General features: G+C 36.6%; 4 protein-coding genes across 9 annotated transcripts; 3 read left to right on the top strand and 1 right to left on the bottom strand.

The window, feature by feature from the left end:
* Positions 1 to 299: 299 nt before the first annotated feature.
* On the top strand, positions 300 to 3,422 carry LOC141754156 (uncharacterized). The gene is made up of 6 exons (XM_074613057.1): positions 300 to 513; positions 703 to 848; positions 2,149 to 2,213; positions 2,697 to 2,861; positions 2,941 to 3,045; positions 3,153 to 3,422. The coding sequence occupies exons 1-6, from the start codon at positions 394 to 396 to the stop codon at positions 3,200 to 3,202; spliced, it is 651 nt and encodes a 216-aa protein (XP_074469158.1). The 5' UTR covers positions 300 to 393; the 3' UTR covers positions 3,203 to 3,422.
* A 3,123-nt stretch (positions 3,423 to 6,545) lies between these two features.
* LOC141754662 (saxitoxin and tetrodotoxin-binding protein 1-like) lies at positions 6,546 to 9,484 on the bottom strand. Of its 2 annotated transcripts, XM_074613897.1 has the most exons (7): positions 9,253 to 9,484; positions 8,168 to 8,313; positions 7,944 to 8,023; positions 7,237 to 7,362; positions 6,959 to 7,078; positions 6,759 to 6,865; positions 6,546 to 6,686 (listed from the first exon to the last, which is right to left on the bottom strand). In XM_074613897.1, exons 1-7 carry the CDS (start codon positions 9,367 to 9,369, stop codon positions 6,657 to 6,659), a joined length of 726 nt encoding a protein of 241 aa, XP_074469998.1. In that variant the 5' UTR covers positions 9,370 to 9,484; the 3' UTR covers positions 6,546 to 6,656. The 2 variants fall into 2 exon arrangements, with proteins under 2 accessions (XP_074469998.1, XP_074469999.1); XM_074613898.1 differs by having other exon boundaries at positions 6,546 to 6,865.
* A 4,093-nt stretch (positions 9,485 to 13,577) lies between these two features.
* On the top strand, positions 13,578 to 16,641 carry LOC141754154 (saxitoxin and tetrodotoxin-binding protein 1-like). Of its 5 annotated transcripts, none has more exons than XM_074613054.1 (7): positions 13,578 to 13,772; positions 14,714 to 14,859; positions 15,004 to 15,083; positions 15,759 to 15,884; positions 16,037 to 16,156; positions 16,250 to 16,365; positions 16,510 to 16,641. In XM_074613054.1, the coding sequence occupies exons 1-7, from the start codon at positions 13,656 to 13,658 to the stop codon at positions 16,528 to 16,530; spliced, it is 726 nt and encodes a 241-aa protein (XP_074469155.1). In that variant the 5' UTR covers positions 13,578 to 13,655; the 3' UTR covers positions 16,531 to 16,641. The 5 variants fall into 5 exon arrangements, with proteins under 5 accessions (XP_074469155.1, XP_074469152.1, XP_074469156.1 ...); XM_074613051.1 differs by having other exon boundaries at positions 16,402 to 16,641; XM_074613055.1 differs by having other exon boundaries at positions 16,250 to 16,373.
* A 2,133-nt stretch (positions 16,642 to 18,774) lies between these two features.
* Positions 18,775 to 26,025, top strand: psmb4 (proteasome 20S subunit beta 4). Its single transcript, XM_074613056.1, has 8 exons — positions 18,775 to 18,934; positions 20,996 to 21,122; positions 21,991 to 22,070; positions 22,576 to 22,722; positions 23,706 to 23,787; positions 24,899 to 25,015; positions 25,515 to 25,603; positions 25,882 to 26,025. The coding sequence occupies exons 1-8, from the start codon at positions 18,816 to 18,818 to the stop codon at positions 25,892 to 25,894; spliced, it is 774 nt and encodes a 257-aa protein (XP_074469157.1). The 5' UTR covers positions 18,775 to 18,815; the 3' UTR covers positions 25,895 to 26,025.
* Positions 26,026 to 26,929: the final 904 nt, after the last annotated feature.

Below are 26,929 nucleotides of genomic sequence, written 5' to 3'. Positions count from 1 at the left end.
AGGCCACAGGCCGGCAAATATACTCAGTGTATTTGTAAGCGTTGGTGGCCAAGGACAATTCAACAAATCAGTGAATGATTAATACATAAAAACCCAACAGTGTCCTTATGAAATCCTACACCCACAGTAAATCCTGAAGTCCCCTTTGAACCTGCAGAGAGGTACGCTGGCAGTGAAATATGACTTGCGTAATTCTGGGCAAAAACAAATGAAACTAGGGACAAAAAGTGCTTTTAAATAATGGAAATCCCAGAATATTGCAACTGTGCCACCATCAGCTTCTATAAAGGCTGATCGACTCAGTGAAGCTCAGTTGTTCCGTGACATGCAGCTACCATCTGAGGTCTTGGTGTTTATTCCAGTTATATCCTGAATCTGATCAGCTGTAGCATCATGAATCTGTGGATCAGCAGTCATTTCCTGGTAGCGGGACTGTTTCTGAGCAGCTCGGCTCTGACACCTGAAGAATGCCAGCCCTTGGTCACGCCTTTGTCTCTGGCTGACCCCTCCATGGTAAGTCCTCGTCTGACTCCTGACTGGGTCTTTGGGTTTCTTTATTAGCCGTTGAAGCAGTATTCATCTTTTTGGGAAATTAAATAATTAGCATAACAGTAAAGTCGTTATAAAGTTTATAAAGTTTACTTCCATTATTGAAAGATGTTTTTGTCTGCCGTCACTAACTGACTTCATGTTTGTGTGCAGATGTATGGCAGGTGGAACTCCATTGTGCTTTACACTGATAATGAAGCATATAACGCCATGGGGAAGGTAAGCCAGAGCTCCTGGATGAATATCACCGCGTCACCATCCAGCCCCAATGAAGTTGTTATATCTCAGGAGGACAAGATGTGAGTTGATAACAGTACAACTGCACAAATACACAACTTCTGTAAAGTATAGTTTTATAATTAAGAAAATATTTGAGGTTAGAAAACATTGTTAAAACCTTTTAATTGACTGATTAATAAATGATTATCTTATTTTATATTATCTAAAAAATCTGCTAAAGGTGACCACTCTCCCTTCTTAGGCCCATTTTCCTTCCTTTTTCTGTCTATAACCTGCTCCAGGCTGACTGATTTCCTCATCGTAACATCCAGTTCCACCGCTATGCAGATGATACTCCGTTTGCTCTCTAAAACCTCTTGAATCAACTTAAGTGTAACATACGACAGCTGAGTAGTTAAACCAAAACAATCTCAATTAAAGTTACATATTTATTCATAGTAAATTAATGACTGCTTGTGCCCTATCTTACACCCGGCGCAAACTGTCATTGCTAGTTTCACACGGACGCAGTAGTACTAAGTTAAATTAACTATCAATTTACCATTTATAAAGGATGGTAATTATTAAGTGTTACCAAAGCCGGTATTTCTGCACAGTGTCAGATAAAGATCAGGCTACACTAATATTATTAGTATTATAGTATTTGTAGAATTAGATTCCAGTGGTGGCTGCGTAGGATTGTATCTGACTCATGTGATCCGAATGTTTCCAGTAACTTCAGAGCGTTGTAAAGTCTATAAGTCACAATGTTTTGAAAAAAAGATAGATCGCTTCCAAAATTCACAATGTTTTTATCTAACAAAATATTCTGCTTAAATCCATATTTGTTGGCATTTAGCCTTTTAAAAACTATATTTTCACTGCAGAAAACCTCTCGCTTCTCCAATCTGCCAAATCCGCCGTTTGAATAGAAATGTGCCAGGTGCGCCTGGAATGACACTTGTGACACTCTGATTGGTTTAATTCATGTTACACCCAAAACACACCTGTGAATAATTAAGAGAATTGTTCTATAGGACTAGTTGTTGGTATCCCTCAACTTGCACACTTTAGTCATTTTGATCAAGTGAGTCATGGCATCATCTCATCTACTTTGCGCCCAGATTATGCACCATTTAACTAGCAAAAGTGGAGTTGGACACGTCCTAAATGCACTTGCGCCATTAGACCAGGCAATATAGATCATTTAAAACGGGCCGATAGTTTGTGATGGTTTAAAGGTCAAGCATCTTGACTTAAGGGGTAGTAGAAAACAGTCAAGCTCCACTTGCTAGCCTTTTTCAGAGCTTTCAAACAACTGTAGTCTTCATCAGTGGAAGGAATCTGAACTCACCTCTTCCTCTCATCTTTTTTTCTCAGGAATGGAACCTGCTATGCCTCAAATGTCAACGTAACTATTGACGGCAACACTTTATCAGCATCATGTAAGTTACCTGATCTGACCCGATACTGGAGTTTCTACGTGTTTGTTAGTTCTAGAGAATGGTAGACTATACTATATACAGTGAAAAAACTATTAAACTAGTAGTTTACAGAGAGAATACTTTAAAGTGTACTTTCGTAAACTAAAAAGTGGGCTACAAGTATTTAGCTAGTAAATGAAGACGATCATCTAGCGCCATCATCAGGTCAACATTTTAGTGTACAATACTTTAGTTTATGACCAAATACCTGCAGAATTAATGTCATTCCCATCAGTTGTACCTTGAGTTTACTGCTAATTGGCTAATGTTAGCATGCTAACACGCTATGCTAAGATGATCAACATTGTAAACGAAATACCTGCTAAACATCAGCATGTTAGCATTGTCATTGTGAGCATGTTGTTGTTGATGGTAGCATTTAGTGTAGCCTCAGTTGCTAGCATGGCTATGAACAGATTTTTCGGACTTTCTTTCTGTCCTCAGTCGCCAACGTCACCTCGGTGTTCCACCTGCTGCCGAGTTGTGACGGCTGTCTGCTGTTGAGCGTCAACAGCACCGCCAGAAACTTCGATAAGGTACTTCAGAAGATGAAATTCAAAATCAACGTTACAGGGGAGGAGTTCCACGCTTATGCTCTTTATCTGATGGGTAAGAAGGAACAAGCCTGAGAGAAAATAACACATTTTATATCTGAAACATTCGTCCATTTTTGTTGTTTTGTTTCCAGCCAGAGAGTCGACCGTGAAGGACTCGGACATGGAACGTTTCAAGCAGCAGGCGAGCTGCCTCGGCTTCTCCAAAGAACCAGACTTCCTCTACGACCCCAAGAACGGTGATTCACCTTTTAAAGCTTAAATTAAACTATTATTAAATGATTAAATAATGTAATCAAGATGTCAAACTGAAATGATTTCTTTATCTCTGTCTTTCTCTCTGCAGGTTTCTGTGCTGAAGGCGAGGGCATTGATTTGTCAGTATTGTTAAATTAAGAACAACTTTCATATGGCAAGTCGTTTTAACATTTAATATCTAGACAGGATATTCATTAGAGATATCTGCATCGTCATTTTGACTAGTCAAAACTCTAATGTTAATTCTGGATAGTCAAGCTTAGCTATGAAATGTTAAAATGGCTTGCCATACTTTCATGAATATTTCAAACTGAAACTGAGGAAATAAAGAGACAAAAAGTGACTCAAAACATCAAAAGTGTGGTCCGTATTTTTTATTCATAATCTAATAAAATTGTGTAACACCAAGGTTTTGAGACTGTGAGGTGCCTCCTCAGGGAAGTGTGGAGGTAGAAAGGTGAGGTAAAGATACTGGAGGTGCATGCAGGTATTCTAACAACAGGAAGTTGGTTATTGTAGTTTGTCAGCAGTTGGAGCTGCAGCGGTGACACACATCAGGGAGAATTCAATTTGCAAAAAATGTCACTCCTTCTTGGAGTCATAACTCGTCAAATCTGAACACACAGACATGAAACACATATTTTTAGATTGTGACCTACTTACATTTACCGAGAATATCATTATATCTGATGTCCATCGTGATTAAACGTCCATAAATCCACTTAGAAATCAAAGAAAAAAGACACTTCAGAACTTGTCTGAGAATCTTCACATTGTTTAGTTTTCTTCAGTGTCACAGTAATCCAGTGATAGTTGTCTGTACATCCATGGGTGCACTGCTAACAGGAGATGCTATTTGATAATTCAGCTTACTTTAATGGAGACTATTTGACAAAATATGAACAAATATTGGCTAAAAAAACAACAAGGGTAACACTTCTTTACAGGTCCGCAAATTTCATGGTAATTAAGTGATAATTAGCAAGTAACCTATTTGAAATTTCTTTGGAATTACTGTCAAATTACCCCAATATTTACCTCAAAATTTATCAAAAATGACTTTATAAACATTATTTAATAATTATATTCCACTATTTCCCAATAGCTGGTAATTTATTTAATATATTTGTTTACTTTTGATGGAAACTATTTGATAAAATATAAACAAATATTGGCTAAAAAACAACAAGTTGTAGCCCACAGCTAACTGACTCACTCCATGACAGCGTTTTCAAGATCACTCCGGTTACACAAGTACAATCGTGTGAAATGCTTTTGTTGGGAGGCTCCATAAAAGAAAGAAAATAAATAGTAATTTAACATGTTAAATATGATATAATATAATACCAAAATATATGAAGCAGTATAAATATCCTGTAACACTTCATTTTACAGGTAATAAGGTGATAATTAGCAACCTATTTGAAATTCCTTTGGAATTACTGCCAAATTACCCCAATATTTACCTCAAAATCTTTCTAAAATTACTTTATTACTTTATCATAAACATTGTTTGATAATTATATGCTGAAATAGCAAATAGTTAAAAGAGATTCCTTAGGCTTGAGCTAGCTTGATCACCATTGTGTGACTTATTGTCTACACAAATGTAACCTGGTTAATGTCACGATTCAGGGAGGTTTTTAAGACATTTGAAACAAGTTATTTGCTAATAAATTAAATGCATTAAATAAATTACCAGCTATTAGGAAACAGCGAAATATAAATATTAAATAATGTTTATAATAAAGTAATTTTTGATACATTTTGAGGTAAATATTGGGGTTATTTGGCAGAAATTCCAAAGATATTTCAAATAGGTTACTTGCTCATTATCACCTAATTACCAAGAAATTTGCGGACCTGTAAAATGAAGTGTTACAAAAATCCATTTAAGAAAAAAAAAAAAAGAGCTTGCAAATTGTACAGGGGTTGGATTGCACTTAAAAATATGCCACAGCATCCAACCAGCTGGAAAGAAAAAAACAGAAGAAATGAACGTGAACTAGTTAATTTTACTCTGTGTGAACTGAACCTTGAGCTAGTGAAGAGTGAACTTGCACAACACAACAACCAAAGCATTATGGGAACTGTAGTTTTTTCATCCCTCAAATACAATAATAATAGCAGAAGTGACAAAATCCATTAATACTGACATTTACTGACAAATGGGAAGTTTTATGGTGATATCTATTAGTTAATTTCTTTTTTCTTTAAAATGTATGAAATTTAACTTAAGAGGGATTTAAAAGAGGATTACAATCCTTAAAATGTATCAATAATATCTTTAAATCAATTTGGTTTATAATAGTAACAAAAGCAATAAAAGCATGTAAAACAGTCTCTAGATTTCTACTGGACATAATTGAACTGATCTTGGAGAGTCTCTCCTCAGCTGCAGAAAACAGGACTGGACAACTCTGTTAACATGTTCAAGCTGAAGTTATTGTCAAAGGCGACACCAAGACGTTTACAGTTTTGAGCTTAGTGGTTGGCTACACCTTAAGTTAAGATTTTCCTTCAAGTCAGAGTTAAGGTTTCCTTAAAATATAATTGGTTGCACAAAACACCATTAAGTATAAACCTTTAATACTTGAGTGAACATTTAAGGTTACCTTAACAAATCTCTTAATTATTCACAGGTGTGTTTTGGGTATAACATGAATTAAACCAATCAGTGTCATTTCTATTTAAATTTATATTTAGGATTTGGCAAATTGGAGAGGCGAGCAATATTCTAAAGTGAAAATGTAGTTTTTGAAAGGCTAAACGCCAATAACTGTGGATTGAAGCAGAATATTTCATTAGATAAAAACATTTCCCAATAGCCCAAAATCATAAAATTGACCAGTGCATTAAAAATAATTATGTTTTTACCTATTGTGTCTCTCCTGAAAAGTGATCAATAATATCTTAAAATCATTGGTTTTGGTGAGGAGTCTGGCTGCTGTGTTTTAAATATGCTGTTATTTGTATAAACTCTGTTGACTCAGACATGTGTAGAAAGAGTTTAAAACATTAAAACTTAATAACCGCTTAATAACCGCTTTTTGGCAAGTAAAGGATGATAACCAAGGATGCATTAACACTGGCGTTGGGCAACAATTATTGTTAAATAATAAAATAATTGCACTTGAAGTGGGAACACAACACGATGCAGTGTGGAAGCGCCCTAGTTCAGGAGAATTATAAGGTGAATAGTCCACGTGTCTCCTGTAAAGTGATGTCTAAGTTAGTCCCATGGCTCGGACAGACCATGTTGACGAATCGGAAACTGTTGGATGGCAACAGCAACAGACTGACGAGCACAGAGAAGGGGAGAAAAGATTGATATAATAATATAATAATGAAATATAACAAGCAGGCCTCCAGGACTGTCTGTCCTCATTAGTGAATGTAGAACATGTAGATATTAGACTGGATGTTTAGGCACGTGAAGTCTGTTTGGCAGGAAACAATAAAAAACACACAAACACACATCAAGGTTTTAGTATTTTCTAATAATTTATTGGTGAATGACATATCGGATATATGTTGACACTCATTGAGCAGGCATGTCAGTCGGTACGACCTCAATCTTTTTCTCAACTTCTTAGACCTTCACCTCTATCACCTCTATCACCTCTATCACCTCTGTCACAGCTGGTTCGACCGTTGCTTCTTTTTACGCAGGTGGATCACTCGTATCGTTCACAGCTGGTTCGGCCGTCGCTTCTATTTCTGCAGGTGGATCACTTGTATCGTTCACAGCTGGATCGGCCGTCGCCTCTACCTCAGCAGAGGAATTCTTATGACAGAAATCTGTGAGGGGACGAGAGGATAAATCATTTATGTTTTTCACTTATCTCTGTTTATTAGACGTATGTACTCGTTTTATAAAATGATCAGACTGACCTGCAGCTCCGTCGTAGATGAAGGGATTGTCCTGAGGGAATCCCAGACACTTTGCGTGTTTCTGGTGACCGGCCTGGTTCGCTTTCATCTGCTCTACGTCCTGATGATGCCCCTCACTCCCTGAAACACACACACACACACACACACGTTTATTTACCTGAATGTTTGTGATCTAATGTAAAGATAGTGGTGTGAACGTGTGTGTGTGTGTGTGTGTGTGTGTGTGTGTGTGTGTGTGTGTGTGTGTGTGTGTGTGTGTGTGTGTGTTGTAGTTTTACTGTAGTTGAGCAGGTATCGTCCAGCTGTGATCTTGTACACCATCATCAGACAGTCGGGGCAGGTCTCGTAGAAATCCACGTCTCCTGATTCGTTGTACGTACTGAAATTGCCGTCCTTCTCCACCACTAACACACACACACACAACCCACACAACACATACACACACACACACACACACACACACACACAACACACACACAAACAACACACATCGTCAACAAAAACAACAACAACAATAGTAATACAATAATAGTAACAATAAGAAACATCAACATCAACAATATTATACTACACTTATACTCATACTATATTATACTATACTATACTACACTACACTACACTTTAGTACACTACGCTATGCTATACTATACCTATACTATACTTTAATATTCTATGCTATACTATACCTATACTATGCTATACTCTTCTATACTATACTATACTCATACTTATACAATGCTATGCTCTACTATACTACCCTATGCTTATACTACACTATACTATAATTACACTATTACTATTACTACTCTTCTATACTATAACTAAGTTTATACTATATTATATTATACATATGCTATACATCTACAATATTATACTACACTTACACTACACTATACCTGATGCCTTTAACATACCATATTATGTCAATGAGGGTCCTCACAAGTATAGAAGGACAAATGTGTGTATGTGTGTGAATGTGACTCACTGGCATCGTTGGTGTGCACGGTGTGGTTGTCGGAGTCCTCCATCAACATGTTGATGAAGTAGTTAACACACGTCTTGTCTCTGAAAATGACGCAAACCAGTCAGACAACTCAACATGAAGACACGTACTTCTGTTTGGAGGATATCAAACTATAAAACTGTGTATCAGGTCTGTGTGTCCAGATTTAACTGAGTGATGACTCCATCTACACTGTGAGCACTCACAAGAACAGGTTCCTCTCAGTGAACATGACGGTGTTGTTGTCAGGGAGGAGACGGAGCTCGACAAAGGAGCTGGAGACGTTTGGCAGCAGGTCCGAGCCTTCTTGATGGTCGGCGGCGGCCCAGACCAGAACCCAGTCCCCGTAACTCTGCAGGAGGAGGAGGAGGAGAGTCAGACAGAGCTAAAGCTAAAGCTACCACTGAGGACGTGTCTGTTCTAGTCTTTAACACTTACTCATGGTGGGAATGTTTTAGGCTGATTGTTAAACATTTCCCAACAGTGATGTCACAGCGTCCTGGAGTTCACCTGCGCATCACCACAGCGAGGTGAGAACCACTGGAGGTGATTCGTCGGTGCTGAATATTTAGTTATATCTCAACGACTATTGGATTGATTATCATGAGATCTGGTTCAGACATCGATGCTCCTCAGGACTGTTTGTTTATATCTCGTTTCACTTGGTAACAAACGGACACAAATACCAGCCCAGTCGCACAGCACTTCATGAAATAGTCACGAAATTGAATGTGTTGATTCGTTTACATAGACACGAATTTCACATTATTTTTCGTGATGGTCAGCACGGAATCAATTTCTATGTAATCCATGTAATTGTGAACCAAGAACCAGGACTTTCACCTGGATACCGGTATTGGTGCCCCGTGTGAGGCCAGAAGTCAACATTTTATTTGTCATGTAACTTCCGTACTTTAGTTACAGCACTTCTGTAGTTATTTAAATCCAAATCACCATCTTATAAGTCTAACCAAGTAGTTTTGTTGTCAAGGGGCAAAAGAGGGTTGTTTGACCACTCAGGGCCACCGTACACACACACACGTTATTATCCAAAATGGCATCTGATATACATTCACTTCATCTCCCAGCACAAAGCATTTAACGATAAGGAAATAAAAGAATACAGAGATGCAGAATTTAAAGATAGATTGTGGCAGAACAGCTTGGAATCGAGGATGATCACAAAAGAAATGTTGTATAAAGATCGATGAAGCCAGATAACGAGAAGATACCCTGGGTATGTTGAACTCGCTTCGTAGTACAGGCCTCAGGTCTCAGGAGCCAGACTCACCTTGTGCAGGTCTTCCTTTGCCACCATTTTCAGATCATCACAGCCTTCCTGGTGATCTGCGTTGGTGCCGATCGCCGCCAGCAGCAGCAGCAGCATCACTGTTTTCACAACACCCATCGTGCTTTGAGACTATAATCAAACACACACTGATCTGTGATCTGTGATCTGTGAGGAGAAGAAGCAGTACAGTGAGAGGAGGAAAGCTGGTCGGTTTATAACGGCCTCAAGAGCCCCCGGGACCCCGAGCCGGTCCAAAGTGTGTGTGTGCTCAGTGTGTTACTGAACTCTGATTCACCCTTTGATTCACTCTGTCTATGTCCAGTTATTTATGCGTAGGAGGTCAAAAGAAGACAAGGTCACTGCTGGTGTGTTTTAACAGTACATCATCCCATTCAAGACGCCTCCGCTTCGCGTCAGGGTGCCACATTACCCTGTCAGGGTTTATTTCACAACAATGACAGATAATTACATTATTCCTTACTTATGAGAGCTTATGACTATAATTATACAGTGCTATAAGCAGGTTATAACACATAAGTATGTTTATAAAGCATTTAGACATGGGCGTCATAGAAAGTGTTACCACAAACAACAATACAAACAATTTAAAAACAGTCTAAAAGTTATACAACATTGAACAAAAGAAGCTACAAATGAGAAATAATCAAATCAAACAATATAAAATAAAAATTAAGAGAATGTCTTCGTATATAATCAGGTTTTAAGAAGTGCCTTAACAGACAAAAGACTGAGAGCACACTTTTAGAAACATGTTTTTAAGAGGGATTTAAAAGAGGATTACAATCCTTAAAATGTATCAATAATATCTTTAAATCAATTTGGTTTATAATAGTAATAAAAGCAATAAAAGCATGTAAAACAGTCTCTAAATTTCTACTGGATATAATTGAACTGATCTTGGAGAGTCTCCTCAGCTGCAGAAAACAGGACTGGACAACTCTGTTAACATGTTCAAGCTGAAGTTATTGTCAAAGGCGACACCAGACGTTTACAGTTTTGAGCTTAGTGGTTGGCTGCACATAACACCTTAAGTTAAGATTTTCCTTCAAGTCAGAGTTAAGGTTTCCTTAAAATATAATTGGTTGCACAAAAAAACATTAAGTATAAACCTTTAATACTTGAGTGAACATTTAAGGTTTCCTTAACAAATCTCTTAATTATCACAGGTGTGTTTTGGGTGTAACATGAATTAAACCAATCAGTGTCATTCCTATTTAAATTTATATTTAGGATTTGGCAAATTGGAGAGGCGAGCGATATTCTGCAGTGAAAATGTAGTTTTTGAAAGGCTAAACGCCAACAAATGTGGATTGAAGCAGAATATTTTGTTAGATAAAAACATTTCCCAATAGCCCAAAATCATAAAATTGACCAGTGCATTAAAAATAATTATGTTTTTACCTGTTGTGTCTCTCCTGAAAAGTGATCAATAATATCTTAAAATCATTGGTTTTGGTGAGGAGTCTGGCTGCTGTGTTTTAAACAAGCTGTAATTTGTGTAAACTCTGTTGACTCAGACATGTGTAGAAAGAGTTTAGTTCAAACGACATTCACAGTTTTGGGCTCTATTCTGGGACAGACAGCTCAGTGGTCGGCTGCACAAAACACCTTCAGTTAAGATTTTTACTTGAAGTCAGAGCTCCTTAAAATACAATTGGTGGCAGAAAATACCATTAAACGTCTCATATTATGCTCATTTCCAGGTTCATAGATGTATTTTAATGTTGCACTAGAACATGTTTACATGCTGCAATGTTCAAAAACCCTTTATTCTTCTCATACTGTCTCTCTCACTCAGCCTGCATTTAGCCTCTGTCTGAGAGACCCAGATTTACAGCCTGTCTCCTCCCACTCTGCTCTGATTGGTCAGCGTTTCTGTCAATCAAATTTCCTCAACACAGCGTCACTCTGCTGGTTCTTGCAGACTAACAGTAGGAGCTACTTTGCTCATAGTTCGGTTGAGAGTGTGGGGCGGGGTCAGCTAGCTTGACTTCTCTCTGCTTCCACCAGGAAACCCTTACATGGCTTGCAATTCTCTAATGACGTCGAAGAGAAAAAGAGAGAGGATGGTGTTTTATGATACTATGGTGACCTGTAGACACACTGGGGACAGATATTCATGTTTAAAAGACATGGAAAAGTGCATTTTGCATTATAGGTGACCTTTAAGTATTTGCCTTAAGGTTTCCTTAAAATGCTCACTTAAGTATTTATGGTTTTCTCGTTATCTTGGCCTTATACTTAAGAATCCCTTAAAGTTAGTTAAACCGTTGCACAAAAAACTTTAGCAACCAAAGTAAGTGGAAAAAATTATGGTGTTTTATGCAGCCGGCTTTTGAAGTACAAGCATTAACTGTGTGAACACTGTGAAAATGTAGTTTTTGAAAGGCTAAACGCCAACAAATGTGGATTGAAGCAGAATATTTTGTTAAATAAAACATTGTGAATTTTGGAAGTGATTAAATCCATCTTTTTTCAATACATTGTGACTTTTGGACTTTAATCTAAAGACTGGAATCTAATTCTACAAATAGTATAATACTAATAATATTATTGTAGCCTGATCTTTATCTAACACTGTGCAGAAATACCGGCTTTGGTAACACTTTATAAAAACCAGAGTTAAGGTTTCCTTAGAATAAAATTGGTTGCAAGGTTTCCTTTTTAATGCTCACTTAAGTATTAAAGGTTTTCTCCTTATCTTGGCCTTATACTTAGGAATCCCTTAAAGTTAGTTAAACCGTTGCACAAAAAAACCATAGCAACCAAAATAAGGGGAAAAAATTGAGTTGTTTTGTGCAGCCGGCTTTTCTAAGTACAAGCATTAACTCTGACAGGCCCGATAATAATGACCTCAGTCGACCCACACAGACGGACTCTGACATGTTCTCCTGATAAACACACCGAAGAAGAGCCTTGAATGACATTTGCTCTTTATTGTTACTGGTGAATAAAGTTTGCTGTTGTTTGTAAGATTTGGAGTGACACATATATTTGAACTTGATTATTGATCACCTGTGGACTTTGTACTGGTACCTGGAACGCCCCCCCAGAAGTCGATGGGTCATTCTGATCCCTAGTAATGCAAAAATACAACAAAACAAAACTGCTATTATTTTTGTATTTGAGGGATTAGAACTACCGTTCCAATAATGCTTTGCTTGTTTTTGAGAAAATGGCCTTTAAAGATATGGATTGTAATATTTCATACATTTTGAAGACACTACAAGTGAAAATGGTAAAGAAAAATGTTAACTACTAGATATGACCATAAAACTTCCCCAGTTGATTACTTACATTAAGACAATTGTTTTTTGTATAACGAGTTTTCTGAAATTCCATGTTTAAATATGCAAATAAGGCATTATCTTATTAAATATGTGCTAATTTTCATACATTTCAAGAACAGATATCTGAACATTGGATAAAGCCAGGATCACAATTCTTGTTTCATTTTGTTGACATAGGTTTTTACAAAGAGGATTTGTATGATATCTCTTTTTATCACTCCATAAATCAGAAAATATTGTCAAAAAAGCCATTTTAACCATGTTTTTAGGAATAAAATGTTGTATAAATCAGGCTATTAATGATATATGAACAAACCCCTCTGTAAGAACCTTCAGAATACAGATAGGAAACTGGAAAGATTGGTGGATGTAAGTGTTGCTGAAGTGGAGATTTCTGGCTCAGAGTATTAGGACATTTTGAGAAAACAATTAAAAACATATTTCTAAAGGTGTGCTCTCACTCTTTTGTCTGTTAATGCACTTCTTAAAACCTGATTATATACGAAGACATTCTCTTAATATTTATTTTATATTGTTTGATTTGATTATTTCTCAAATGTAGCTTCTTTTGCTCAATGTTGTATAACTTTTAGACTGTTTTTAAATTGTTTGTATTGTTGTTTGTGGTAACACTTTCTATGACACCCATGTCTAAATGCTTTATAAACATACTTATGTGTTATAACCTGCTTATAGCACTGTATAATTATAGTCATAAGCTCTCATAATTAAGGAATAATGTAATTATCTGTCATTGTTGTGAAATAAACCCCGACAGGGTAATGTGGCACCCTGACGCGAAGCGGAGGCGTCTTGAATGGGATGATGTACTGTTAAAACACACCAGCAGTGACCTCGTCTTCTTTTGACCTCCTACGCATAAATAACTGGACATAGACAGAGTGAATCAAAGGGTGAATCAGAGTTCAGTAACACACTGAGCACACACACACTTTGGACCGGCTCGGGGTCCCGGGGGCTCTTGAGGCCGTTATAAACCGACCAGCTTTCCTCCTCTCACTGTACTGCTTCTTCTCCTCACAGATCACAGATCACAGATCAGTGTGTGTTTGATTATAGTCTCAAAGTACGATGGGTGTTGTGAAAACAGTGATGCTGCTGCTGCTGCTGGCGGCGATCGGCACCAACGCAGATCACCAGGAAGGCTGTGATGATCTGAAAATGGTGGCAAAGGAAGACCTGCACAAGGTGAGTCTGGCTCCTGAGACCTGAGGCCTGTACTACGAAGCGAGTTCAACATACCCAGGGTATCTTCTCGTTATCTGGCTTCATCGATCTTTATACAACATTTCTTTTGTGATCATCCTCGATTCCAAGCTGTTCTGCCACAATCTATCTTTAAATTCTGCATCTCTGTATTCTTTTATTTCCTTATCGTTAAATGCTTTGTGCTGGGAGATGAAGTGAATGTATATCAGATGCCATTTTGGATAATAACGTGTGTGTGTGTGTACGGTGGCCCTGAGTGGTCAAACAACCCTCTTTTGCCCCTTGACAACAAAACTACTTGGTTAGACTTATAAGATGGTGATTTGGATTTAAATAACTACAGAAGTGCTGTAACTAAAGTACGGAAGTTACATGACAAAAAAAACGTTGACTTCTGGCCTCACACGGGGCACCAATACCGGTATCCAGGTGAAAGTCCTGGTTCTTGGTTCACAATTACATGGATTACATAGAAATTGATTCCGTGCTGACCATCACGAAAAATAATGTGAAATTCGTGTCTATGTAAACGAATCAACACATTAAATTTCGTGACTATTTCATGAAGTGCTGTGCGACTGGGCTGGTATTTGTGTCCGTTTGTTACCAAGTGAAACGAGATATAAACAAACAGTCCTGAGGAGCATCGATGTCCGAACCAGATCTCATGATAATCAATCCAATAGTCGTTGAGATATAACTAAATATTCAGCACCGACGAATCACCTCCAGTGGTTCTCACCTCGCTGTGGTGAAGCGCAGGTGAACTCCAGGACGCTGTGACATCACTATTGGGAAATGTTTAACAATCAGCCTAAAACATTCCCACCATGAGTAAGTGTTAAAGACTAGAACAGACACGTCCTCAGTGGTAGCTTTAGCTTTAGCTCTGTCTGACTCTCCTCCTCCTCCTCCTGCAGAGTTACGGGCACTGGGTTCTGGTCTGGGCCGCCGCCGACCATCAAGAAGGCTCGGACCTGCTGCCAAACGTCTCCAGCTCCTTCGTCGAGCTCCATCTCCTTCCTGACAACAACACCGTCATGTTCACTGAGAGGAACCTGTTCTTGTGAGTGCTCACAGTGTAGATGGAGTCATCACTCAGTTAAATCTGGACACACAGACCTGATACACAGTTTTATAGTTTGATATCCTCCAAACAGAAGTACGTGTCTTCATGTTGAGTTGTCTGACTGGTTTGCGTCATTTTCAGAGACAAGACGTGTGTTAACTACTTCATCAACATGTCGATGGACGACTCCGACAACCACACCGTGCACACCAACGATGCCAGTGAGTCACATTCACACACATACACACATTTGTCCTTCTATACTTGTGAGGACCCTCATTGACATAATATGGTATGTTAAAGGCATCAGGTATAGTGTAGTGTAAGTGTAGTATAATATTGTAGATGTATAGCATATGTATAATATAATATAGTATAAACTTAGTTATAGTATAGAAGAGTAGTAATAGTAATAGTGTAATTATAGTATAGTATAATAAAGTATATTATTGCATAGTATAGTATAGGTATAGTACAGTATAGTATAGACATAGGTATAGTGTGTAGTAGGAAAGTGAAATATAGTAGAGTATGGCGTAATATAGTATAGCATAGCATAGTGTAGTGTGGTAAAGTCTAGTATAGTATAGTATAGTATAGTATAGTGTAGTATAATATTGTTGATGTTGATGTTTCTTATTGTTACTATTATTGTATTGTTGTTGTTGACAATGTGTGCTGTTTGTGTGTGTGTGTGTGTGTGTGTGTGTGTGTGTGTGTGTTGTGTGTGTGCGTGTGTGTGTGTGTGTGTGTGTGTGTTGTGTGGGTTGTGTGTGTGTGTGTGTGTGTGTGTGTGTGTGTGTGTGTGTGTGTGTGTGTGTGTGTGTGTGTGTGTGTGTGTGTGTGTGTGTGTGTGTGTGTTGTGTGGGTTGTGTGTGTGTGTGTGTGTGTGTTAGTGGTGGAGAAGGACGGCAATTTCAGTACGTACAACGAATCAGGAGACGTGGATTTCTACGAGACCTGCCCCGACTGTCTGATGATGGTCTACAACAGCGCAGCTGGACGATACCTGCTCAACTACAGTAAAACTACAACACACACACACACACACACACACACACACACACACACACACACACACACACACACACACACACGTTCACACCATTATCTTTACATTAGATCACAAACATTCAGGTAAATAAACGTGTGTGTGTGTGTGTGTGTGTTTCAGGGAGTGAGGGGCATCATCAGGACGTAGAGCAGATGAAAGCGAACCAGGCCGGTCACCAGAAACACGCAAAGTGTCTGGGATTCCCTCAGGACAATCCCTTCATCTACGACGGAGCTGCAGGTCAGTCTGATCATTTTATAAAACGAGTACATACGTCTAATAAACAGAGATAAGTGAAAAACATAAATGATTTATCCTCTCGTCCCCTCACAGATTTCTGTCATAAGAATTCCTCTGCTGAGGTAGAGGCGACGGCCGATCCAGCTGTGAACGATACAAGTGATCCACCTGCAGAAATAGAAGCGACGGCCGAACCAGCTGTGACAGAGGTGATAGGGTCGACGATCCAACCAGCTGTGACAGAGGTGATAGGGTCGACGATCCAACCAGCTGTGAAAGATACGAGTGATCCACCTGCGTAAAGAGAAGCAACGGTCGAACCAGCTGTGACAGAGGTGATAGAGGTGATAGAGGTGATAGAGGTGAAGGTCTAAGAAGTTGAGAAAAAGATTGAGGTCGTACCGACTGACATGCCTGCTCAATGAGTGTCAACATATATCCGATATGTCATTCACCAATAAATTATTAGAAAATACTAAAACCTTGATGTGTGTTTGTGTGTTTTTTATTGTTTCCTGCCAAACAGACTTCACGTGCCTAAACATCCAGTCTAATATCTACATGTTCTACATTCACTAATGAGGACAGACAGTCCTGGAGGCCTGCTTGTTATATTTCATTATTATATTATTATATAAATCTTTTCTCCACTTCTCTGTGCTCGTCAGTCTGTTGCTGTTGCCATCCAACAGTTTCCGATTCGTCAACATGGTCTGTCCGAGTCATGGGACTAACTTAGACATCACTTCACAGGAGACACGTGGACTATTCATCTTATAATTCTCCTGAACTAGGGCGCTTCCACACTGCATCGTGTTGTGTTCCCACTTCAAGTGTAATTATTTTATTATTTAACAATAATTGTTGCCCAACGCCAGTGTTAATGCATCCTTGGTTATCATCCTTTACTTGCCAAAAAGCGGTTATTAAGTTTTAATGTTTTTCAGGTGAGAAAGTAACCATTTAGATTTCCAATTAGCGCTGATGTTAGAGTAGACACATGTCCGCACTGCAGGTTTAACCATTGGGAACTAAAAACAATAACAGATTAAGGCTGCAAGCAGCGATGATCGGGCCCTCGCACCTTCCCGCAAGTCGGGGTACTGGGGAGTACATCAACGTGTAAAACATGATATTTCTTGTTACCACTAGGTGGCGCTATGACTGTGAGCCAAAATCTGCATGTGGATGTCGTCAGACAGGGACTTTTGTCAGGCATGAGAAATTTGGAGCAGTTTGGACAATGTACCCCGAAGATACAAGCACTTTTTTTAATTTTTTTGACGAAAGGCGCTTTTACGCCGTCACGCCACGGCAACATAGTTCCATAACTTTCCATATCTTCGAACAACTTTTCATCACAACGGTACTAGATACTAAAGATACTACTGACCAAATATAAAGTCGATCGGGTTAAATCTCTAGGATGAGTTTGTTCAAGTACAGTGCCTGGAAATGATAAAAAAAAAAAAAACGATCTCAAATTCAAAATGGTCGACTTCCTGTTGGGTTTACGGGATACCTCCGAGTGGTTTTTTCTTTTTTACGTCTCAACCTGTTAAATATACCTACCAAATTTTAGCTAGTGTAAAACAGGTGCTTGTGTTTGATCATTGTTGCAGCCTGCAGTGACAGCTTTTTGTAAATTTCAGCTCTCTAGTGCTCGGCCATTTTAGGGGTTCCAACAATACAAAGCACAACTAGGCTTTTGCATACCTCAGAAGGTAGAGTGGACGTCCACTAATTGGAGGGTCGGTGGTTCAATCCCCAGCCCCTGCAGTCTACATGTCAGAATGTGTCGTTGGGCAAGATGCTGAACCCAGAATAGCTGAAAGTGTGCGTGTGAATGTTTATCGCTCCTGATGAGCAGCTGGCACCTTGTGTGGTATCCTCTGTCATCAGGGTACGTATGTGTGTGTGTGAATGTTGTTAAGCGCTTTGAGTAGTCGTTAATACTAGAAAAGTGTTATATAAATGCAGAACATTAACGATACACCTTTAACACTAAACACAATAATACTCATTCATGTACATTTTATCATTGATATGAAAAATTACAATTCCCCTCTCTAAGGATAAATGTGGGGTGAAAAATGTACAAAAGTATTTGCCAGAGGGGGTCCAGGCTAAATATTACACCCTACTGGCCCCCTATATATATATATATATATATATATATATATATATATATATACCAGGGTCACCATTCACAAGTCAAAGAACATCTTGTTTGTCATCACCAAACCAGACGTCTACAAGAGCCCTGCATCAGACACATACATAGTCTTCGGTGAAGCTAAGATCGAAGATATTAATATAAATTAAAATACATATATTTATTTTAATATAAATTCTAATAAATAAATATTTAAGATTTTTTTAATTGATATATACATATATACATATATATATATGTATATATACATATATATATATTTATATAAATATAAATATATTTATAGATACCCATGCCAATCTATAAAAATATCACTAGATGCATAGCTTATTTAACGGTTTTATAATAAATCAATACGGTTATATTTTACTGTCTTTAATTCATCCCACCAGCAGGCGGCGGTACACAGCGCCGCTCCGTGACGTCAAACCGGTTCACTCCAAGAAGACGCTGTGTCGTCACTTCCTGTAGATTATTTTCAACATGGAGTCGAGCGGATTGAAGCTGAGTTTCTGGGAGAACGGACCAAAACCCGGGCAGTTCTACTCTTTCCCCGGCAGCAGCAGCACCGGCACATCATGCGGACCGGTCCGACACACACTGTGAGTAAACCCGCTAGAATCCGACAGAACCGGGACCGTGTACCGGTAAACTCAACTCGAAGCTGCGCGCTCGGTTTCGGTTTGAGCTCCGCTGCGGTGCTGCATCATCTTGGAGCTAACTGATGCTAAGCTAACTGATGCTAAGCTAACTGGTAGTTTATATCCGTTTTAACGCGTTTACAGCTCAACATAAACACTCTGAGACTCATCTAGTTAACTAGAACAACAAAACACAATCCATATTGATCATCTGGAGCGGCAGATATTATAGTTTGTTCTATTTCTTTCTGTTTTGCTGACTAACTTATTTATTTAATTAGATACTTTTTATTTATTTATTTTATTTATTTTATTTATTTTATTTATTTTATTTATTTATTTTATTTTATGTGCAATATATCCTTGATGCAATATACACCTCAAGTGCAACTACCTTTGTTTACACTTTATTACACCCCACTGGCCCCCTATATATATTATATATATATATATATATATATTATATATAATTTATTTTTATTAAATATTTATTTGTTAAAATGTATATTAAAATAAATATATATATTTTAATTTATTTTAATATACATATATATTAATATACATTTTTAAAATGTATATATCAATATAAATTTAAATATATATATATATATGTAAGAGACCCATGCCAATTCATACAAATATCATTAGATCTCATGCATATCTTATTTAACGGTCTTATAAATCAATAGTTATATTTTTATTTTAAAAACACCATCTACCCTACCTGTTTTACAAGTGCAATTATCACTGTTTACATTACATCTATTTTTTATATTTTATACTTCTAGTGTAACACTTCTGTTTTATATTTATTTATTACTTCTACTTTACCTGTTTTTTTGCTTTATAACTGTGTGTGTTTTACCTTAGATTTATCTGCCTCGTTTAGTCTTGTCAAGAATTTGTTTTAAAGCAGAAGTGACCAGAAGTGGCAACTGTGAATCTCGTTGTATTTAATACGATGACAATAAAGCTTTCTATTCTATTCTATAACTGTTAGCTGTGTTAGCTAGCCGCCGTCAGCTAACACAGATTTATATTTATTATTGAACAACAAATTATAAACATTAAGGCACGTTATTAAAATATGTTGTCCGCGTAGGAAAACATTAAATATATCTACAGTAAAAAAACAAACAAGATAAATTTAAGTAAATACATTGTAAATAATATAAAATAAACACTATAATAAATACCAGTAACTTTACATAGAATTGGTTCGTACATTTAAGCTGTTAAAGTTGAACAATATTACACCTGTTAGCAGCTCTTCTGCAGGTTTTACATTCATATATTTCTGTTTTTTAACAACGTAATCAACATTAATTATTACAAAAAGCTTTAAATGTGTGTCTGTGCATATAATAATTAGCAATTATGATAATTGTGATATAGTCCTAACAGTACATCTACATGTGATTTGAGTTCAACAGATGAATTATTTTGTAGATTTACTTGAAACCTGAAAATACCTGAACACCTTTAGTGTTCTGTTTAATATATTTTAAATTTAATTATTTTTTATATTTATTATATAATATTGTTCATTACTTTTATTTAAAATGTTTTATTTTAGGCGTTTTATTTATGAAGGCTCCAGTTTCATCAAAATAAGTTTGTTAAATCTCTTATTTATTTTATTTATTTAGTGATGAGAGCAGGAAGGGACAGTTTATTTATTTGTAAGGTTTTATTTAATCACTAAACCAGCTGACTGTTTAGGAGAATGTACTTGCACCGAGTAAATTAATAGTTAATCATCAGAAACATTAAATAGTTTCAAGTTGTTTATTTGACATGTGCATAACAATTAAGAGAAGCAGTCGTTCAATTAAAGCATATATAAAATTATAAATAAATTAAATTCTCCAGTAAACTCCTCTTCAGGTCATTAAACCTCCTTAAATCTCCAGAAGAAGACACCGACGTAGTCACGGCGGCATTCTCACGACCTCGTCTCTGTAAGTTCATGACATCGATGACACGTTAATGAGAATTAACCTCCTTTCTGTCTCCCTGCAGTAACCCCATGGTAACCGGGACGTCGGTGCTCGGCGTGAAGTTCACCGGCGGCGTCATCATTGCGGCGGACATGTTGGGCTCGTACGGCTCTCTGGCTCGCTTCAGGAACATCTCCCGCCTCATGAAGGTGACGCTCGCTGCTAACTGAACATCAGTTGTCGTTGTAAATAAGGCTGCAGCTAACGATTAATTATTTATTGATTATTTTTTGGATTAATCGAGCGAATCATTTATAGATTATTCTAAAGATAACTTTTTTTTTAATTTACCAAAAGTAAATATCAAATGGCTCATTAATATTTCAATGTTTCATTCAATCATCTTATCTTAAAACAAAGAAGATAACAGACCCTGTTTGTCAGATACCTGATCAGAAAAATACTGATTCCTTTAACACATAAATAAATTGAATCGCTGGATGTCACAGCAGCACTTTCTCTGAACTGAAGAATCAGTACTTTTATTTAAATACTTGACATCAAACTTAAAATGGTTATGACATGGATTGATTTCATCACTGCAGTAATGCAGACTGTAACAGTTTGTAACCTTAATTTAAGCCATTTTCACCCTCATTCATGGCCGTTAATAATAATAATAGTAACAACGTTAAATGATGCATAGTGTAACGTTGCTATAACAGCAGGGGTGCAGAAATTACTTTTAACGTGAAGAAGAAACAAAAATCTATTTTAAGTGACTACTACTAACAGAAACACATTCTGCGTGTTGGTATTCATAATATATCATGCTAGTAAACAAGACTACGCTGCCGTCTTGACAAAGTGCTCCGGGATGCTTCCATAACAGTTGTACTGCTGTGATAAAGGCTGGCCCACAGAAAGAACACATTCAGAAACACTTGAACTAAACAGGATTAAGGGACATTATTTCAACCTGACATTTAACACCTGTATATTTATTTATTATAAAAATCCGAGTGAATGAAACGAATACTTCCTCGACGGTCAATTTTTTATGTGTTTCTGTTTCAGGTGAACGACAACACCATCCTGGGAGCTTCAGGAGACTACGCCGACTACCAGCATCTCAAACACATCATCGAACAGATGGTGTAAGCTGACAGAAATATAATCATAATAATATAAAATAATAATAGTAGTGTGAGTAGCATTGACCAATCACGTTCTAGCAGGCTTTGGTTGGATGCAGGTAAACAGTCCGTGTGGACAGTGTTCATTTTGGCAGCTAATTTAGATATAAATCTTAAAACGAAAATGTTGATTCGTTTTGGTCACATTTTAGTCGTTTTTATCGTTTTCTCTTTTAATTTTGTCAGCTAATTTTATTATTTAATCTTAGTCCTGTTTAGTCATCAGATTATATTGAACATTTCTGCCATGTTAGTCAAATTTATTTCACATAAAATATTATCTTATTATCTGATGACAAACACAGGTTGAAGGATTCAGAATGCAGCTTTGCAGTTAGTTCCAGTCCTGAAGGCGCTCATTAGTGATGCGTGGTCAACCTGCAAACCACCAACTCTATGCATTATAGTAGCACAATTATCTTCCAGGTGTTGTTGACGTGTTACCTCTTGGTTTTGTTTGCGTCAGCATCGACGAGGAGCTGCTGGGCGACGGTCACAGCTACAGTCCGAAGGCGGTCCACTCCTGGCTGACCAGAGTGATGTACAACCGCCGCAGCAAAATGAATCCTCTGTGGAACACCGTGGTGATCGGAGGTTTCTACAACGGAGAGAGGTGAGCGCCTGTTTCCTGTTTACTCTTCTTCTACTCTGTTTAACTAGGCGGCTTTACGGAGCGGCTTTCCTGAACTTGACCTGCAGAATCAGTGACAAAATGTATCTGTTTATTCTATCAGTTTAATAGTATTGATTTTACTAGGGCTGCAACTAACAATTATTTTCATAGTTGATTAATCTGTAGATTATTTTCTCCATTAATCGATTAGCTGTTTGGTCTATAAAATAGTGAAAAATGTGGATCAGTGTTTCCCAAACCCCACGATGACGTCCTCAAATGTCGCAGATATTCAGTTTACTGTCATAGAGGAAAGAAGCCAGAAAATATTCACATTTAAGAAGCTGCTGTCAGAGAATGTAGACTTTTTTTTTCCAAAAACCAAGATGGCGAAAAATACTCAAACTGATAAATTGATTATCAAAATAGTTGCCGATTAGTTTAATAGTTGACAACTAATCGATTAATAGTTGCAGCTTTAGATTTTTTTAATATATTATTTTTATTTTATTTCCACTTTAATTTGATAATATTTCATGAAAATGTTTTTGTTCTTGTCTCAACCGCCTTTTGTAACTTTGTTTTGTATAAATAAAGTTTTATTATTATTTTAATTATAAAAACAGCATTGTGTGAGGTCCATTAAAGAACGTATTTTGCTAAGAAGTGAAAGTCAATAGTTCGTTCCATTACTACATCAGCAGCAGAGCTACGCTTCAGCCATTTTGAACTGAAAGCGACCACCAGACACCACTAAAACATCCGCCTACAAAGAGCCGTACAAAAGTAAAACTAAATTATTTCTATTGTATTGTCATATTCTACTGAAATGAGCTGTGTTCAACAATAAAAGAAAAACATAATAAGTGTTTTCAGTCCAAAATGGCGGCAGCAGCTGTTGTCTAAGAAACACAGAAGTTTTGTGTCTTTGCTTTTATACTCTTTGTTACAACTAACCAGTCGGCCTTCTCGCCTCCGTCTAGTTTCCTAGGTTACGTGGACAAGCTTGGCGTGGCCTATGAGGCACCCACAGTGGCCACTGGCTTCGGAGCGTACCTGGCTCAGGTGAGTGAGTCAGTGATCTAAAGCTCTGTTAACTGAAAGTTTGTATTCTGACCAAGGCTGTCAAAGTTTACGCAAATTCGTTCTAACGCCACTAATGTCTTTAACACATTGACGCAACTTGTTAGGTTGAAGCGGCTCAGTTTTAAAGCTAAAGTGAAGATACTGGTTTCATATGAAACTATAAAACCTGATGAATCCATCAGTACCAACCATGTCATACTAGCTAGTCATGAAGGAGGCTAAATAACGCTCCAAACTTACTCTAAAAATGTAAAATTTTGGTGAGGAAAAACTGTCTTGTCCATTTTCAAAGGGGTCCCTTGACCTCTGACCTCCAGGTATGTGAATGAAAATGGGTTCTCTGGGTATTCACGAGTCTCCCCTTTACAGACATGCCCACTTTATGATAATCACATGCAGTTTGGGGCAAGTCATAGTCAAGTCAGCACACTGACACACTGACAGCTGTTGTTGCCTGTTGGGCTGCAGTTTGCCATGTTATGATTTGAGCATATTGTTTTATGCTTAATGCAGTACCTGTGAGGGTTTCTGGACAATATCTGTCATTGTTTTGTGTTGTTAATTTAGTTACAATAATAAATATATACATATACAGTATTTGCATAAAGCAGCACATATTAGTCCACTACCATGTTGATAAGAGTATTAAATACTTGACAAATCTCTTTTCAGGTACATTTTCAACAGATAAAATGTGATTAATTTGCGATTAACCATGATTAACTAGGGACAATGATGCAATTGACAGTCCTATTTTATATACTTATTTATTTATTTTCTAACTTCCCCTCTTATTATATCATGTGAATTTAAATATCATTACATGTAAATATAGAATATTAACAAAACAAAATTCAAAATAGTGTGTTTTGGAGAGATGCAAAAAAATAATAATATATAATTTGCTAATTTAAATTGTTTATTTTGGTAAATTTCACTTTCATATATTTTCATCGGCTTTAAAAGCTTTCATTCGACCTCTGAAATCTGAAAATATCTGCAGTGTGAACAAAACCAACCTGCTGTGTGTGTGTTTAACCTGCTGTGTGTGTGTGTTTAACCTGCTGACTGTGTGTTTTTGTGCTTGTAGCCTCTGATGAGGGAGGTGGTGGAGAACAAGGTGGAGATCACCAAGCAGGAGGCTCGTGAGCTGGTGGAGCGTTGCCTCAAAGTGCTTTACTACAGAGACGCTCGCTCCTACAACAGGGTGAGTTCACTGGGCCACAGTTATGGAGGACGGAACCTGTCAAAATAAAAAATAAATCATCATAAAAAAATACACTAATAAAATATAAAATAAATAAAAAATTAATGCAAAAATAAATACATTTTAAAAAATAATAAAAATATATAAATAAAAGGGAAAAATTGACGGAAGAGTAAATAAGGGAAATAATGCAAAGAAAAATAAATAAAGAAGCAAATTAAAACATCAATTTTTTCACATTTTATCAATTAATGAATGGCTACTTTTATTTTTATTATTATTTTTGCTACATTTAATGACATATTTATTTATTGATCGAGTCATTTATTGATTGATTTTTGATTTTGGTAGATAGTCAGCTGTTTTAATGAAACGCCATTTACTTTATAATTGCAATATAGTTTATATTTTACTGGTTTTACTGTGTTATGAAATGTTTTTCAGTCTCCTCCTTTTCACACATAAACTACCATTCAAACGTTTAATGTTTTTATTTTAGCACGAGATCGCCATAGTAACAGAAGAGGGCGTGGAGATTATTGGTCCTCTGTCTTCTGAAACCAACTGGGACATCGCTAACATGGTCAGGTAAGGTCAAAGGTCATACAATGTGAAATAGTTCAGTCAGAAAAAAATAAATAAATAAAAATATTTATTTGTTATAAAATCAATTTTAAAAAATAAGATAAATCTTTACTAGTCCCACAGCAGGGAAATGTTTAATTTTAATTTAATTAAAATATTTATATATTTTTTATTTCATTTATAATTTAATTATAAAATATTTCTGTGTTCATGATTAATTTTTAGACGGTAAACGTTGCTTCTTGAGATCATATAGATGTAATAATATTTCTTCTCTGCAGCGGGTTTGAATGAAGACGAGCGGCGACTGATGAAGCCTCGCTGCATCAAAAAAAACAGCTGCAACTTATCTATCCCAGTTTACTTTTTTCTGATGTTCATTGTATCTTTTGTATAATGGAAAATAAATGTGATAAATCCAAAAAGGAATTGTTCTTCTGGTTTTATTTGTGTGGTTTGTACAGATGGATGTGGTTAACGCTTGAAAACGAACTGTAAATGAAAAAGTCACTTTTATCCCTGATAAAACGTTTATGTTTCTGCCCAGTAAATGACGTACATCACTGATTTATATATTACCTACTTTTGTCAAGATTTTTCACTGTTTCACTATGATCATGTCTTTTCAGAACTGGACATTATTTTATTTTTTTATAATGAACATTTAGTCAATTTTCGTTTTAGTTCAGAATCAGAAATATTTTATTGATTCCCGTGGGGATCAGTTGCTCTTTTATAAATATAAAGAAATATAAATAAGTAAATTATGTGCATAATGTGGGACGCCCCTCATTATGTTAAGAAATATAATTAAGTAATAAAATTTTAAATGAGAATATAAGAAATATAAAATATGTACAAATATTTGCATCAAGACATGTGATGTATAACCTATAACTACAGTGCAAATAAGTGAATACAATACAAAATGCTTATAAGTAAATACAAAATGCTGAGAAGTGGGTTCTATTAAGTGTGTTAAATATAAATGTCAGAATGGTATAAATAAGAGTATTTCTTGAAATGTACAGTGTAAATGCAGTATTATTGACATATTGAATTTGTTGGTATTTAACTGCAATCCACAATAAATTGTCATTGTTTTCCTGTCAAAAATAGTTTAATTTCCCCTGATAAAGTGGATATTTGGTCAAATTATTCCATAAAATAATAAACAACAAAACTATCAAAAATTTCTTTAAGAACATAAGATCCAATAAATTGTCTTCATATTGATAAAATATCTATACATAGATATCTAATATATATATGCACTCCTCTGTGGTGTCTAATATTCAACATACAGACGTGTTTATAAAATGTTTATTT

The sequence above is a fragment of the Sebastes fasciatus genome, chromosome 17, assembly GCF_043250625.1.
Source record: "Sebastes fasciatus isolate fSebFas1 chromosome 17, fSebFas1.pri, whole genome shotgun sequence".
In the NCBI taxonomy this organism is placed as follows: domain Eukaryota; kingdom Metazoa; phylum Chordata; class Actinopteri; order Perciformes; family Sebastidae; genus Sebastes; species Sebastes fasciatus.
Note: the sequence above shows the minus strand (reverse complement) of the source record. Positions and strands in the feature narration are given on the sequence as shown.